At 41.6% G+C, this 15054-nt stretch overlaps 1 protein-coding gene across 4 annotated transcripts in view; it reads right to left on the bottom strand.

Moving 5' to 3' along the window:
* AOPEP (aminopeptidase O (putative)) overlaps positions 1-15054 on the bottom strand; it is a 346624-nt gene that overhangs the window by 271585 nt on the left and 59985 nt on the right. For all 4 annotated transcript variants that reach the window (XR_003612126.2, XR_015766844.1, XR_003612127.2 and 1 more), the window contains exon 4: positions 1180-1333. Coding sequence is in view for 1 of the 4 variants with exons in the window: in XM_028122247.2 (XP_027978048.2) it covers positions 1180-1333 (154 nt within the window). In the remaining 3 variants the exon portion in view is untranslated. The remainder of the gene's footprint in view (positions 1-1179; positions 1334-15054) is intronic.

Raw genomic sequence — 15054 nt, 5'->3', positions numbered from 1 at the left:
TCCACAACTCTCCTCTTCCCTCAAGTGTGCATAAATAAAATCCAAGAAGCAACCTCGGATACTCTGTATAGCTCAGGGGAGATAGTCCAAAATAGGCAAGTTACTAAGCAGGAAGTGGAAACTACCTCCCTTCCTCCAAAAAGCAAAACGCAAGCAATAAGACATGCCTGTCATAGGAGAGGGCTCGGTGGCTTTCTGTCCTCACAGAACCAACCGCCACTGCAGCAAGAGTGAAAGCAACATGGCAAAATATAATCGGCACAAAAGGAATTTGTGCTAAAAGCATATCTTAGTTGGTTTTCAAGGATGAACTAGCCATCTGTACCATTACTCTGGGCTTTTTCCACCAGAAGGTACTGGACCTAGTGACTCTGTGTAAACAGGAAAAGTGATTAAACTGAACTGGGTGTAAAAGTCCTAGGAATGAACATGATGCAACGATGCACAATTTGGACACTTCGTACCTCCTATGGAGGTTCCCCTCCTCCCTTTTGGCTCTCGAAGTTAGAAACAGTTGGACGTGTGGGGAGGCTGTGAGTGAATATCCAATGGTCTGTGCTGCTTTTTAAAAACTTTAAACGGATTTTTCTCTGATCACTCTGAAAAAAGAAGAAATCGCTACCAAAGTTTAATGGAGTCCTCACCCAGTAGGTTACTCGTAGCCCCATGACCTTGCAACAGCTACCTTGTGTCCTGCGCTCTGGAGCAGGCTGACTAGCCCCACTGAAGGAGGGCTGTCCCTACAAATGTACTGCTAACACCAGTCCCGGGGACCTAAACAGCAGAGTGGCCTACAAAGTAATCCAACAGACAAGCAACTCCTTTTAATTAAGTTGTGTTTTTGACCAAATAAGCACTGAAAACCAAAGTTAAAAAGTATAGGAGGGAAAGTGTTGAATCTGAGGATTCTGCTGACGTACCCAAACACATAAAAATATTTCACCTGACTTCACAGAGGACTTCATATATCCTTCTTTTCTCTTTCTTTCTGCATAAACAATATGCCCACATCTCTGCCTCTCAACTCTCTTTCCCTCCCAGTAGGGTTTTTCCTGCTTTGATTAATCATATTTTGGTTTAGCTTCTCAGCAGGGATGACTCACATTCCCAGTGCTAGGAATAAATGCATCATACTGCTCCCTTAAGTGTTTGTTTTTCAGCAAGCTCCCAAATACCAACCTGAAGTCAGCCTCGGAAGGTGAGAGGGCTCTCTCTGCTGCCAGATCCTTGAACAAGCAGGGCTCTGGCTTCATTTCTGTCCAGGAGCCCACTGCAATCGTGAAGGTGGAGGCTGGCATCGGCATGGTTACATAGTAATGCCAGCTTGCGCACCCTAGAAACAGAAGGAGAGAAACAACCATAATGAGACCAGTGCAGGGTTCTGGACCTCACTCTGTAGTTTTTCTCTTTAGGCGCTTGAAGAACTTGTGTGCTAAGATGGTATGAGCTATTCTTGGGGGTGGGACATATCTACCGCGGGGGCATCACTGTAGGTCTCGGGGAGAGCACAGAGCGCTGACGGTTTCAGGGCAGCCAAGGAGGTCTGTATCTCCTTGAAGACCTGGGATCAGTTTGAAGAGCTTCAAGTGAGGCTATAAGTAAAGGGTTGTACTTGAGGTGGTCACATAAGGGCTGCAAACACGTAAGGACACAGGCTGCATGCTGTTATAGAGACAAGAATGTGTTTTCTCTTTTTTAAGATTTTATTTATTTATTTATTTGAGAGAGAGAGAGAGAGAGAGAGAGAGCACAAGCAGGGGTAGCTGCAGGCAGAGGGAGAGGGAGAAGGAGGCTCCTCGCTGAGCCTGATGTGGGACTTGATCCCAGGATTCTGGGATCATGACCTGAGCCAAAGGCAGACGCTTAACCGACTGAGCCACCCAGGTGCCCCAAGAACATGTTTTCTTCATACTTATTGCCTAGCACAGTATTTGGCACAAAAAAATATGCTCTGTTGAATGAATAAATAAATGAATGAATGAACAAATGAATGATCGCTTCTGTGGTGCTGAACTGTTTTGTATGCATTCAATTTAAGAATCAGTCTGAACTGGATATGCTAGAGAACAATGAGACTAGGGAAGGAAGATACTTGGGTTTTAGTTCCAACTCTGAAACTAATTAGCTGTGGAAGCTTAGGGTTATCCCTCATCCTTTTTATCTGTTCATGTATTGGGCTGGTCCCCCATTCCTCACTGAGCAGATGAAAACCAGGCCTAGAGAGGTTCAGGGGAGTCAAGGACTCCCAGCTAGTTTGTAACAGGCCTGGAATTTCAGCAGGGGCTCCCTGCCCCAGCTGAGGGTGTGCACACCACTCAGGCCAAACGTAGTGAAGGTGTTTACCGAAAGAACAAATGATTGATAGCTTATAACACCATCCTTCCTGACTTCTAAGATGGCAAAATGCTTTTAATGTTTCTGAAATCTGATGTGTCATACAACCTGATCTAATACAGTATTTTTTTTTCCTGAGCATCTGCTATAAATTGATGGTGTGCCTTCAGGGAAATTGATATCACCCCATGTATGGAACACACTTCTCCTCTCCTCATGTTCCATGGAGGGAACTTCCATTACACGAATACCTCTAGCCTCTCTTTCAGCCCCTTACTAACTCCTTTGCAGGAGCTAGTCCTCTCAGTCTTGTTAAAGATTTTAGATGGTCAGATACTCATGGAGTGGCCTATGATTGTCCAATTTGGTCAGTGAGTGGATAAGATGTCAAACACAGGGTCGAAATAGTAACATGCCCATACTGGTCAGCAGACCTAACATGGCCTTTTTCAATTTGTTTTACTGGTAAAAATCAATAATAAAGGTTAGATTTTTATCGCCCTATGCTTGTCTTCTTTGTCTCTCAACTAATTTTGAACTCAGGAAGGTGGAGGGGTCATTATTTATTATCCCCTGAAATTCTACCAACTTAGATCCAAAGAAATACATTACAGAACTCCTCCAAGAAAAAACAAAATTTTAATGGCTACATTGACTCAGCAGGGAGACGTCAACCCTCTTCCCTGGAAAGGGCATGACTGAGATTCGGGCCACGGCCCCTCACATCCCCAGGCCTCTTTGCCCAAAACGAGGAAAGCATCTGTCGCCCTTTGCACCTCCCACTGCCCCATCCCACCAGCCCAAGGCTTTCCACTGGGCCTCTGCCAGGACCTAAGCCCATGAGGACAGGGACTGTGTCGATCCCAGGACGCGGCAGATATGGCTACTCAATAAATACTTGTTGAAAGATTAAAAAAAAAAGAGAGAGAAACAAAATTTTAAATAGGAAACAAAGATTTAAACATAAGGGGAAAACATATGATATCAAGTTTGAATACATATGACATGACATCAAGTTTTGAAGTCACTAGAGGAGATATTTAAAGAAGGAATATAGAAGGGCAGGCTCAGAACTACCGTAAACCATGCTCTCCAGCTTGCTTGTAAGGTCATCCTGTTTCTGGAGTCACAGCGGCCACGCTTCACATCACTCTCTCCACAGCTAAGAAGCTGAAGGCACACTCCTCTTTAAAGAGATAACCAAATCCAGTGATGTTTGAGCCAGTCCAGTGATGTGTGTAGTTTTACTGAGCTTAAAAGAAGCATGGCTTTAAAGAGCACTGTGGCTCTGACCCCCAGCCAGTAAGAAGGGGGCAGAGACAGTCACAGCAGTCTGGATAAAAGCATGACATGGATCCCACACGACGTGCTGCCCTGAGCCCACCTCCCTCGTTTTTTTCACCTTCCCTTCACTACCTCATCCTCTGCAACCTGATGCTTCCCCAAGGTCACCCCACAGGAAGTTCAATTTGGACTGGGCAACACAATGAGAGGCTGGTGGGGAGGGTGCAGATGAAAGAAGAGGAAAGGAGTTGTGGGTGAGGAACTAAATCTTCTGAACAGCCTCGGTTTAAAAGAAAAATGTTGACTAACCGAATTCTCTTAATCAAAGGGCTGTGGTCTGGTCATTCTTTCTCTGAAGGATACTTTGTAGCATTTACCATGAGCCACTGAATATCACTTTTAAAAGCTTCAATCACTTGGGCATCAGTAAATAAACAGCAATGGTGAGGCTTTTAGGTACAAATGGAAGGCTGCACACAGGAGGCTACGTTTGTTTCCTCCCCAAACCCAAATGAAGGATAGTAAAGGGATTTTTTTTTAATGTATTTTTATTTTTAAGTAACTCTACCCCTAACGCGGGCTATTTCCCCATCCCCCAAAGCCCCAATAAATAACTGGAGATTCATTTTATACAGACAGTAAGAGAGAAGGCCTCTAGACTGGGGGCGGTGTGAGGGGGAGGAGGGGGAAAACAGCACAGTTGAGGGCAAATGAATGGGATTAAATGAACATATGCATATCAGATGCTGAGACCACCAGCCATCTTCTCTTAGTTGGTTCTCAGAATGCAGGCAATCAGGCTTTTACCCTCCAGGCAGACGAATGAAAAAAACGCTAAACAGCCCAAGAGCAGACAACTAACGAGACTCACGTGGGAGGTGTCCTGTGATTAGCCTATGGTGAAGCTCATGGTTGAGAGGCCCTACACAGGCACTCAGAGCTTCCAATCGGCATTTTAGTCCCCGTTCCTAAATGCCTGCAAACAAATCAAGTACCTCCAGGACCTCTAGAAAGCCCCTGCTGTGACACTGAGAGACCAAAACAAACAGAAACAAGCAAGTTGAAGGTCAATGGTCATACAAGGAGAAGAGAACTTCAAAGAACACCAAACATACCCACTAAGAACTGAGTATTGCCTACTGAAATAAGAATAGTATAATATAAAAAAGGAGCATTCCAAAGTAAAGAGAATGAAACACATGATAGAAGAAAAAGAAAAACTCAATAAAGGTGTGAGATGGAATATAAAGCTGGAGAAGTCTCTCAGGAAGTGGAGCAAAAGGGAAAAAAAGAGGGAAAAATAGAAACCCTCTCAGCAGGTCCAATATCCAAGTAATAGAAGTTTCAGAAAAAGACAACAGAGAAAACAGAAGGGGAAAAAGCATCAGTTAAAAAAATTGAGGAAATTTCCCCAAATTTAAGGGGCCATGAGCTTCCAACTTCAGAGGGCACATAACACCCAGGACACTGGATACAAACCAGTCCACATCAAGATATATCGTTATGAAATTTAGAACCCTAGGGACAAAGACAAGATTCCACAAGCTTCCAAAAAGAGGGGGGAAAAAATCACATATAATAAGGACATTTTCTGACATGCAGTTTCACAAAAAATTCACCTCCCACGTATTCTATTCTCTGGAAGCTACTTAAGTATGTAAAATATGCTTCAAAAAGATATAGTAAACCAAGAGGAAGGCAGACAAGCCAATACAAGAGAGAAGCAAAGGGAACCTGTAGAATAATGGAGAAGGGCGATCCCCAGAGCCAGCTATATGCCCGGAGAGAGAGCAACGTCGCTTTTCAGAGCACCTTCCAGAGCCGGGAGAGAGACTGCTTCAGGAGGAGAAAACTGATAGAAAACTTGATGTATTTGAGCATTTTAGTAGATTTAAACAACTTTCAAAGCCTCTGGGGTTGGTAAATACTTAGAAAAACCAAGCAAGTAGGAAAAACAAACAATAACACAATGATTAACCCCATGAAAAACAAACACGTTGTACAGAATAATGTAATCAAAGTTGTACAAGACTCAGCTTTTAATAGCATAGATATAATAATATAAATAAAGAATACTGTTCTAATCAAGGTTATGATATTAATTATATCAGGAAGATAGGATTTGGGGCAGGGGGTATGTGTGTGATGGTAGGGTGGAGAGAGCTAAATCCTTATCTGCCGTAGTGGGAAGATCAACCCTGAACAATCATGCATCTTACTGAACAACATGGACATATATATAAGATAATTAGCTACATAAAACAGGTGAAAGTGGTTACTTCTGAAACAGAAGAAATATAGTAAGAGGTACTAAGGACTGTTATTTCGGGGAGGAGTATAATAAACCCAATAGAACTATTTCACTCTTTGAATATGTGCCTTTCTAGTATAAAAAAATAAAAATAATCAGTCAATTAATTAAAAGTTCATCTTAAGAAAAAAATAATAGTATTTTTGGTCCTGAGGTAATATTAAAATGATAAAATATACCTCAGAAGGAAGAGACAATTTAGAGATAAGGAAGAGGCATCAGCCTGTTAGAAAATCCTTTTAAGAATAAAACACTGGCAATGATTTTTTTGGATATGACATGAAAAGCACAAGGAACAAAAGCAAAAATAAACAAGCGGGACTCAATCAAACCAAACTAAAAAGCTTCTGCACGGCAAAACAAAAACCATCAACAAAATGAAAGGGCAACCTACGGAATGGGAGAAAATATTTGCAAACCACATATCTGATACGGAATTAATATCCAAAATATATAAAGAACTCATACAACTCAATAGCAAAAAATATTATTAAAAAGAGTAAAGAACCTGAATAGACATTTTACCAAAGGAGATATTCAAATTGCCAACAGGTACATGAAAGGTGCTCATTATCACTCATCATCAGGGAAATGCAAATCAAAACCACACTGAGCTATCACCTCCCACCTGTCGGAATGGCTGATATCAAAAACGCAAGAAACAAGAAGTGCTAGTGAGAATGTGGAGCAAAGGAACCCTTCTGCACCATTGTTGGCAATGTAACCTGGTGCACCAACTATGGAAAACGGTATAGAAGTTCCTCAAAAAATTAAAAATAAAAACTACCATAGGATCCAGCAATGCCTCTTCTGGGTATACACCCGAAAGATATGAAATCACTGTCTCAAAGCGATTTTGACATTCCTATGTTCACTGCAACATTATTCACATGGCCAAGACACGGAAACAAACCTAAGTGTCCATCAACAGAAGAATGGATAAAGTACAGTATATATGCACAATGGAATACTACTCAGCCATAAAGAAAGGAAATCCTGCCACTTGGACAACATGGATGGACACTGAAGGCATTATTCTAAGTGAAATATGTCAGACAGAGAGAGACAAATAGTGAATGATCCCACATATTTGTGGAATCTAAAAAACCCATCAATCTCATAGAAACCAGTAATCTTACTGGTGGCTGCCAGCGGTTGGGAGGCAGGGGAGGTGGCAGAGAAGTGGGTGAAGGGGGTCAAAGGGTACAAACTTCCAGTTATGTGATAAATAAGTTCTGGGGATGTAATGTACGGCAAGGTGACTCTAGTTAACAATACTGTACCGTATTGTAGATTTGCAAGTTGCTAAAAGGGTAGATCTTAAAAGTTTTCAAAACAAAAAAATTATAATTACATGAGGTGATGGATGTGTTGACTAATTTTATTGTGGTAATCATTTCGCAACATATACACATATCAAATCATGACACTGTATCCCCTAAACAACGTTATATGTCCATTAAAGCTGGGAGGGACAAGAATGAATAGGCTTTCTCTCTACAGTCTGCATCGAAGTGTTGACCCGATTTTTGCCGTCCCTCCGGTTCTTGCACCATACATCTGGCACATGGGCAAGACGAGACTTATGGAAACAGAAGGCACTAGAACTGCTTTCTAGAGAGAACAGTGCTAATGGAATAAGGGGTATCTGTTAGATGGCTACACAAGGTCACAGAGAGTGCCCAAATCACATCCTGTCCCAGGGCCTTTACCAGAATGTCTGTATCCTAGAGGGTACGTGGGGAGGGCGTTAGAAGCCCTAGAGAGCTGTGACAGGGGAGAGGAATGACATTAATGGTTTTTTTCTTTTCTTTTCTTTTAAGGCAGAAACCTGAAATGACCTGAGGTTTGGGAGTAAGACAGCAAAAGTGGTAGCAGAATCTCAGTTAAGTCCAGCACAAATATTTCAGAACTGCTATTGCTCCCTTGTAGTCTTCTCTGAAGTTCAACAATGGAAAGAAAAGGATGGGGGGGTGCATGTATTGAAAACATCACCCAAACCCGTATTTTAAATGTTCAAGATGATTTTCTTCTATACTACCCTCAAGAGTTTTCATCTTTTAAGATTCTTAAAGTCCCTCTACTTACTAGAGCTCATTTGGAATAAACTATTTCATACTTCAAGATTTCACAGCAAAAAAAAAAAAAAAAAAGTTTTCTAGGTTACCAAGTGACAGTTAAACAGGGGCGGATCAATGGTGGAGGGGGGGGCGCCGAATAGGAACTGGCTAGGAACACACTTCCCAGAGACCCTGGTTGGACCCTTCACAGAAGCTCCCCAAAGCTGTCCAGCCCTGGGATTCTCGCCCAACCCTGGGTGAACACTAGAGCCGCTGCTGTGACAACTGAATGCTTCCATTTCTCTGGGGGAGGTTTTTACTAGTTTCTTACTATGAGGGCATGTCTGGTAGGAAAGCCTCATTTGGGTTGTCTGTTAATGGATTATTCCACTGAGCCCAGTCTTGTATGAAGACTGCCCACTGCCACAGGGACCTAGGTGCTCAAGGAATACCCGATCTCATCCTCAAACCCGACTGCGGAAAAATGCAAGTAACAAGGTGGAATTCCTGCCCCCAGAAAGCAGAGCATGCATTCCAAAGACAAAGAGAAATCATTTCTGGATTATCTATTGTTTGGGGTAAACCTACCTTGCAAAGAGAATTGATGAGAGCTTAGTTCTTCTGAATATATCCATTGACTGAGCTCCAGCTCTGGAATCTGACTGCTGGGGTTCAATTCCCGGAGCCACACTTACCAGGGTGGGCACATTGCTTAATCTCTCTATGCATCAATCTCCTCGTCTGTAACAAGGGAATAACCATACTATCTGCCCCCTCGGATTAAATTAGATAATATATAGAGAAATCACTAGACATAGTAATTGGCACATAATAAGTGTTGAAGAAATGTTAACTGCTGTTGTCTTTACAACTCCCTCCCCCTGTTGCTGGGGCTGACTGTCTGGAGGCAGAGACAAAGAATGTTGAAGGTATGGCTGCCACATGTGCACCGAAGCCTGTGGCCTGATGAGGCCCACATATGGGGTTTAAGGTTGAATGGCATTAAAACGCAATGCACACAAAGCGATCCATTTAAAGGAGAATGACAGCCCAAAGGGGGCATCCTGTATGACTTCATATAGAATGGGCCATTTGGAGACTATTTAAATGGTGTTTACTTTAAATGAGCCATCCTTGATGAAATAGACAGTGAATGCCTTCATTTTCCTTTTTGATTCAATCCACTTGCCCTAGACTCCCTTGCTACACCAGCTGCAAAACAAAGAGAACACGCTGTACTTGAATTAACCCAGAGTTTTTCCTCTGCAAAGGCCAGAAGCCCATCACACCACTGGATGATTTCACGGCCAGGCCGGATTCATTAGCAAGACTAACAGGGAGGGGGGAGATAGGAAGAGGCCCAGAGGAAGTGGCACTCCCTAACTGAGCAGGCTTGAGCAGCCACCCATCTCGCCTCCCTTCTGGGCCTCCTCAGAAAGTTCCTGAATACCCCTACACCACCTTCTCAAACTGGAACTTATTTAGGGTAGAAAATTCTTACACTCTGATTGTCTCACTGGTAAGACAGATACAACATATCAAGTATTGTTCTTATACTCACAATAGCAGCTGCTACAAGATCCAAATAGACATGTTCATGTCCAAAAATGGGTCTGAAATTTTCTTCAGAAAAAATATGAGATAATTGTATTTTTTGTAGGTAGGTAAAGGATTTGAAATGGGTCACTTTTCAAATCATAAGAGGCAATTTAAAATTTAGTTTTGAAAATTCTTCTAACCAGGCAATGTTAAAACAATTGCCTTAATTATTTTCTTATTTATCACATTAAAAAAAAAACGGTCCTATGAATAGTTTTGAAGATTCTATTTTCTAAGGGAGGACGACTGAAGAGGAAAAAGGAAGAACATTATGGAATCAGTCCACGGGGGGAGAGAGAACTTTTTCTGCCAAACCTGTGAAAAACTTTGCTAATTATTCGGGAATATCATTCTTATAAAAAGAAAAAAAATTAATGTTTTTTTAACTATTTCAGGAATAGTAAATTAAGTATGTAAATGTATGGAAAGTCACTGTCCTGTTCCTAGAGGAGTCTCGGAAATACTCACAAAACACATTGCAAAAATACAGCCACACCATCCACAACCATCCTGCTTCTACAGGGGCAAAAGCAGATTATTTATCTTTGCAAAGTTAAACATCTCACAGAATTTTCTGTATGTAAAGAGTTATTGTTTTCACTGAAAATTAAAACAAGCACTTAAATTCTTCCTATTAAAAGCATTCACTCTATCTTTTAAACTCTTGCACTGTAGGTTAGACAAATAACATGAAGCATTTGGAAACATTGGACTGATACATGCTTTTACTTAACATATCAGATTTCTTTCCTCAATTCTTCTGTAGTCCTTGCTTATTTCCTACCTCACCACTGACTCGCCACTCTTCTTAATTTCAGAGTTTCCGGCCCAAACCATTCCATACATCAAACTATTTCATGATTTTGGAATATCCTTTTATCACAAATTCAAGATGCTTAATATGTACAGGGACATGTGTAAATAGGGAAATGTGCATTTCTAAGTGTATGTATATAGTCGCACCGTACACAATGTGCATGTTTTCTACATTTTGTGTATTTTTTTTAAAGATTTTATTTACTTATTTGACAGAGACAGTGAGAGCAGGAACACAAGCAGGGGGAGTGGGAGAGGGAGAAGCAGGCTTCCCGCTGAGCAGGGAGCCTGATGTGGGACTCGATCCCCGGACCCTGGGATCACGACCTGAGCCGAAGGGAGACGCTTAACAACTGAGCCACCCAGGCGCCCTACATTTTGTGTATTTCTTATAATAATGGATATACAAAAAGGAGGGAAAGGTCCCAGTTTGGGTTGCTCTTCCTTCCTTGCCCTCCTTGCCCAGTGCTTGGGTCTTTCAGCAAACCCCAGCCCTTTCTCTTTCACTGCTTTTTAGTTGCTGAGTCTACACGTTCTGGTTTTATGAGTTAGTGCCACCCTCTTGAATACCCATGGAGTGACTGTCTTTCGTTAGTTCTCTGCTGTTGCTCAAGGGCAGGAACTGGCACCAGAACAAAGGAGACACTAAGAATGCTCTGGGCTGGTATGCGCCGGCACTGCCTGACTGGGGCCATGTGCCAGGTCATGCCACCGTTTCTCAAGCACCGATGCCACCCAGCAGGGCTTCGGCTTTCCTTCCCTGCAACATGGTACTGCCTGCGGCACAGGAGACCCAGAAGAGGATGACCTTCAAGATCATTCTTGTGAACCAGGTAAAAGAGCGCCACCTACCGAACTGAGAACACAAGCGCCTCCATAGGTTTTGAGGTTTTCCCTCGCGGCTAAATGAATCCCTAAAGGAATACCCTGCGCCAGGCTTGTTCTTCCAAATCTCACGCACCGTTCTGACCTGTGACACAGATTACCTGCTTCCCCATAGACTTAAATACCAAGTGGGTCAGTAAACCAGACACCAAATCCTACTGCTCCAGATGGTCACAGATACACTTTCAAACTTTACTCACAGGAGAAAATCCATAAATATCAAGCCTAAGACAAAATTCCACAGCAAAAAGAATTGGAACACGCCTGCCGGAGTCATCATTATCCAAAAGAAATCATGATGACTCTCCCGGATGCCAAATATGGTTAAGTTCAGCATGAGGAGGGCAAGCAAGAACTAGTCAAAAGCAAATCACAAACTGACAAAGATTTGGAAAGTGCCAGGGCCTGATGTGAGACTTTATGAGGGGGGTAACAGAGCAGAACACTATCTCAATCACCAGTAGCTTTCTAACGAGAAAAGATGAATGCATTCACTCCGTACTCCTACCCCTTGAAACATAATGTATGTGCCCAGAATAACGTTTCCTCAGTTCTAGAAACAAGGAGCTTTCTCTACTTTGCATTCTCTCTTTGTGGTGAAAACTCTTAATCATAACCATTCCTAAGTGTCTTTTACGTTACCATTTCCTTATACGTAATTCCTGCTTGCATACTGTGGGAGCAGTCTAAATAGTATTGCTCATTTTGAGCCATCAAGAGGGAAGAAAGTTGGCTTTCAATTGCACACAGGAGGGTCTGGACCCTGAAATCTTGGCTTTTTCCTGGAATTTCCCACACAAAGTCAAGAGAGAGAATGTCAGAGAGTTGGTCTATTGGGCAGGCCAGAGTAGCGTTTTGCCCAGGATGAAGTAATGTCTACAGTCTCTTACTTTTGCACAGAAAAATGAAATCAGATACTATGTGAGGGCACATAGAGTTTTTAACACCTTTCACTTAGTTCATATGCTTCTTCTCTTACATTTGTAAGGAGCTTAAGTTAGTTTTGTTCATTTACTTGAGGCTTTCCATGAAAAATAAGTGAAATGTTTTATTTTTCTAGGAAGTAGGAATACACTAAATTAGACCCTGCAAAAATAAAATAACATTAACAAAAGAATTGCCAAACAGAAAAACAGACTGTAGTATGCCAGTTTTTTCTTTTAAAATCTATTGAGCCTAGAGAAAAGGCATAAACTTTAAGCAGAAGCGTAACTGCAGAAATGACCCGGAAATCATTTTTACTATTCAGTACTGCTTTTAAATGCTCCCTCCATGAACATATTACTTCTATCTGATTACACAGAACACATTTATTCAACCAAGTATCGAGCACCTATTACATACAAAGCACTTTTTTGGGTGTGGGGTCTCTGTGCTTAATAGTCGAGCTACATTTCAGTGGGGAATATAGGCCGACGATAGCCTGTGTGTACAGGCTAACATTTCTGCCCACCCGAATGAAATTATGCTAAGGAAGTTAAATAATAAAGGAGCCAAACAAGTCAATCTAAATCTATAGCTTTGACGTAGCCTTCTTGAAAAAAAGGTTGGTGACTTCTGAGCTAATAAAATTCTTATGATGGTCATCAAGCTACAATCTAAACCATTTAGCTTTCTTTTTATAAACAGCTAGGAGGAATGATTTCCCCCATGTAGCAAGAACTCAGAGGTCCGTCTTCTGATTTCCATCCCCTGCCCAAGGGCTGCTGTCATTTCTGTCGCTGGTATCTGCCTCATTACATTATGCTGCTCCCAGGTGCTTTGCTTCTTTGGGGAAATCAGCTGGTGCCCGGCAAATGTGCTAATCACGTTGATGTGTTATTGGGATGGAAACTGACTTGTGGGTTGGGTTTTCCGCTAGTGTTTTCAGGGAGAGCTCATCGTTTTAAAACGGCACTGTGCACAACAGAGTGGAGGTCCTAGGAGACCAATCTACGATCTAGAAAACATAACTTGGAAAGGAAGTAGTATCATCTTGTAGCCACATACCCTTTTTCTCTAAGGAGTGCAGAGATATTTGGAGACATTATTCCATCCTCAGGGTCTGGCAAAGAGCTCTGTTAGTACTCGTTCCTGGTTGTCCTTTGAAAAAGCCCAGCTGTAGACTGCAGGGGAACTGCAGTATTAGGCATAGAGTTTTTTCCTACTCTAGCTCAATCCTCCCTCCATTTAAATTGGTAAAGTCTGCTCCGTGATACCGCATAAGTGTAAGTAGTATGAATGGAAGCCCATGCTATTGCGTAAGTATAAATGGTATGAACGTAAGCAAATCGCAATTAGCATCTGCTTCGTTACAACTCTGCCCTGAATTGGTAATTCTGAAAAAAAGATTCACAGATATATTCCTATAAGTATGAACATGTTCCATGGAAATTTTAATGTCAATTCTTGTGTTAATTTTTTTATAATCTTCAACTAGACAGAAAATGAGAGACAGATACCAAAGGGGTCAGAAGGCTTTTTTTCTGTAAAGGGCTAGTCAGTAAATATTTTAGGCTTTGCAGGCCATATAATCTTTATTGCAACAGTTCAGCTCTGCCACTGCAGCATGAAAGCAGCCATAGGCAATGGCCATGTTCCAATAAAACTTTATTTACAAAAACAGGCAGTGGGCCGGATTTCGCAAGCAGGCTGGATCATCCAGATATAACTGAGTACTACCAAACAACTTCAGAGTTCACATCTGAATTAGTGTATAGGACTGCACAGGGACATGCAGCGCTGCTTTAATTATTGAGAGATAATGAGAAAAGAACATAAGGTTGTTGTTTTTGGTGAGTAAAGGCTAGATGACATCACAGTATGCTGTGTAAACAAAAGCTTTATAACACATGAAAGAAAAGTGGTGGAGAACAAGATCATCACGTGGCTCAGTGTAGAAGAGATACAATAAGCTCAAAAGAACCTTCATGAAGCTGTCAGCACTACATTCATATTGTGAGGGACAATTTCATTTCAGCAAAATATTAATCTTTACATTAAAATTGAGTTGCTTATTTGAATTTTATTGATTAATAGTTTGGTCTATGTTTAATTTATATTTTATCTTGGCTTTATAGATGTGTAAGAGTTATTATATTATAATATGTAATATTACACATATATGAGCTTATGCCTAGTTTACATTTATACTTTCTAAAATGTCATTCTAATACAAATAATTTAAGTGAACTCCAGTGAATCAGATTTTTTTTTCCCCTTTGAAAAGATAAATAATGCTCAACTTTGAGAAACACTGCTAAACACAAGCCTTTACATGGGAACTGCAGGGCCAAATCATAAATGAGGAAGAATATAGCCTCGGTGAAGCGGGGCTAGGGAGAGCCACACAGTATCGTGGGAGGTGCAGGCAACACAAGTAAACCACAATAGATAGCAATGGAGTCTGGAGGAGTCCAGTTATCAGTGCCTGCTTGAGATTGTCGTGTTCATGTACTCAGTCAATTCAGCATGTCACAGAACCAAGTAGGGAGGGTAGAAAAAGATCCTGTGTGAGTCCAGCAGAACTTCATTAGACAACAGGCAAGGAGACACCGGAGCCTGGATACAGGAGCTCTGTGCTTCAGTAACTTCTCATGTGATGAACAGAGGGTTTCAGGCAGCACACAAGCGGACAGTGAATGGAATGAAGGGAAATCCACAGACTTTCTCCTCTCTGTTGGTACATACCAGAGAGGGAAGCCATGAGCACTATAAGAAAAAATACTCAAAATAAAGGTCAAAGAAAACATTGTTCTAAGGACTCAGAGGAAGAACAAAGCCTCA

The sequence above is a fragment of the Eumetopias jubatus genome, unplaced genomic scaffold, assembly GCF_037043125.1.
Source record: "Eumetopias jubatus isolate StellerSeaLion01/CBP00866 unplaced genomic scaffold, mEumJub1_p1.0 scaffold_15, whole genome shotgun sequence".
NCBI classification, from domain to species: domain Eukaryota; kingdom Metazoa; phylum Chordata; class Mammalia; order Carnivora; family Otariidae; genus Eumetopias; species Eumetopias jubatus.
Note: the sequence above shows the minus strand (reverse complement) of the source record. Positions and strands in the feature narration are given on the sequence as shown.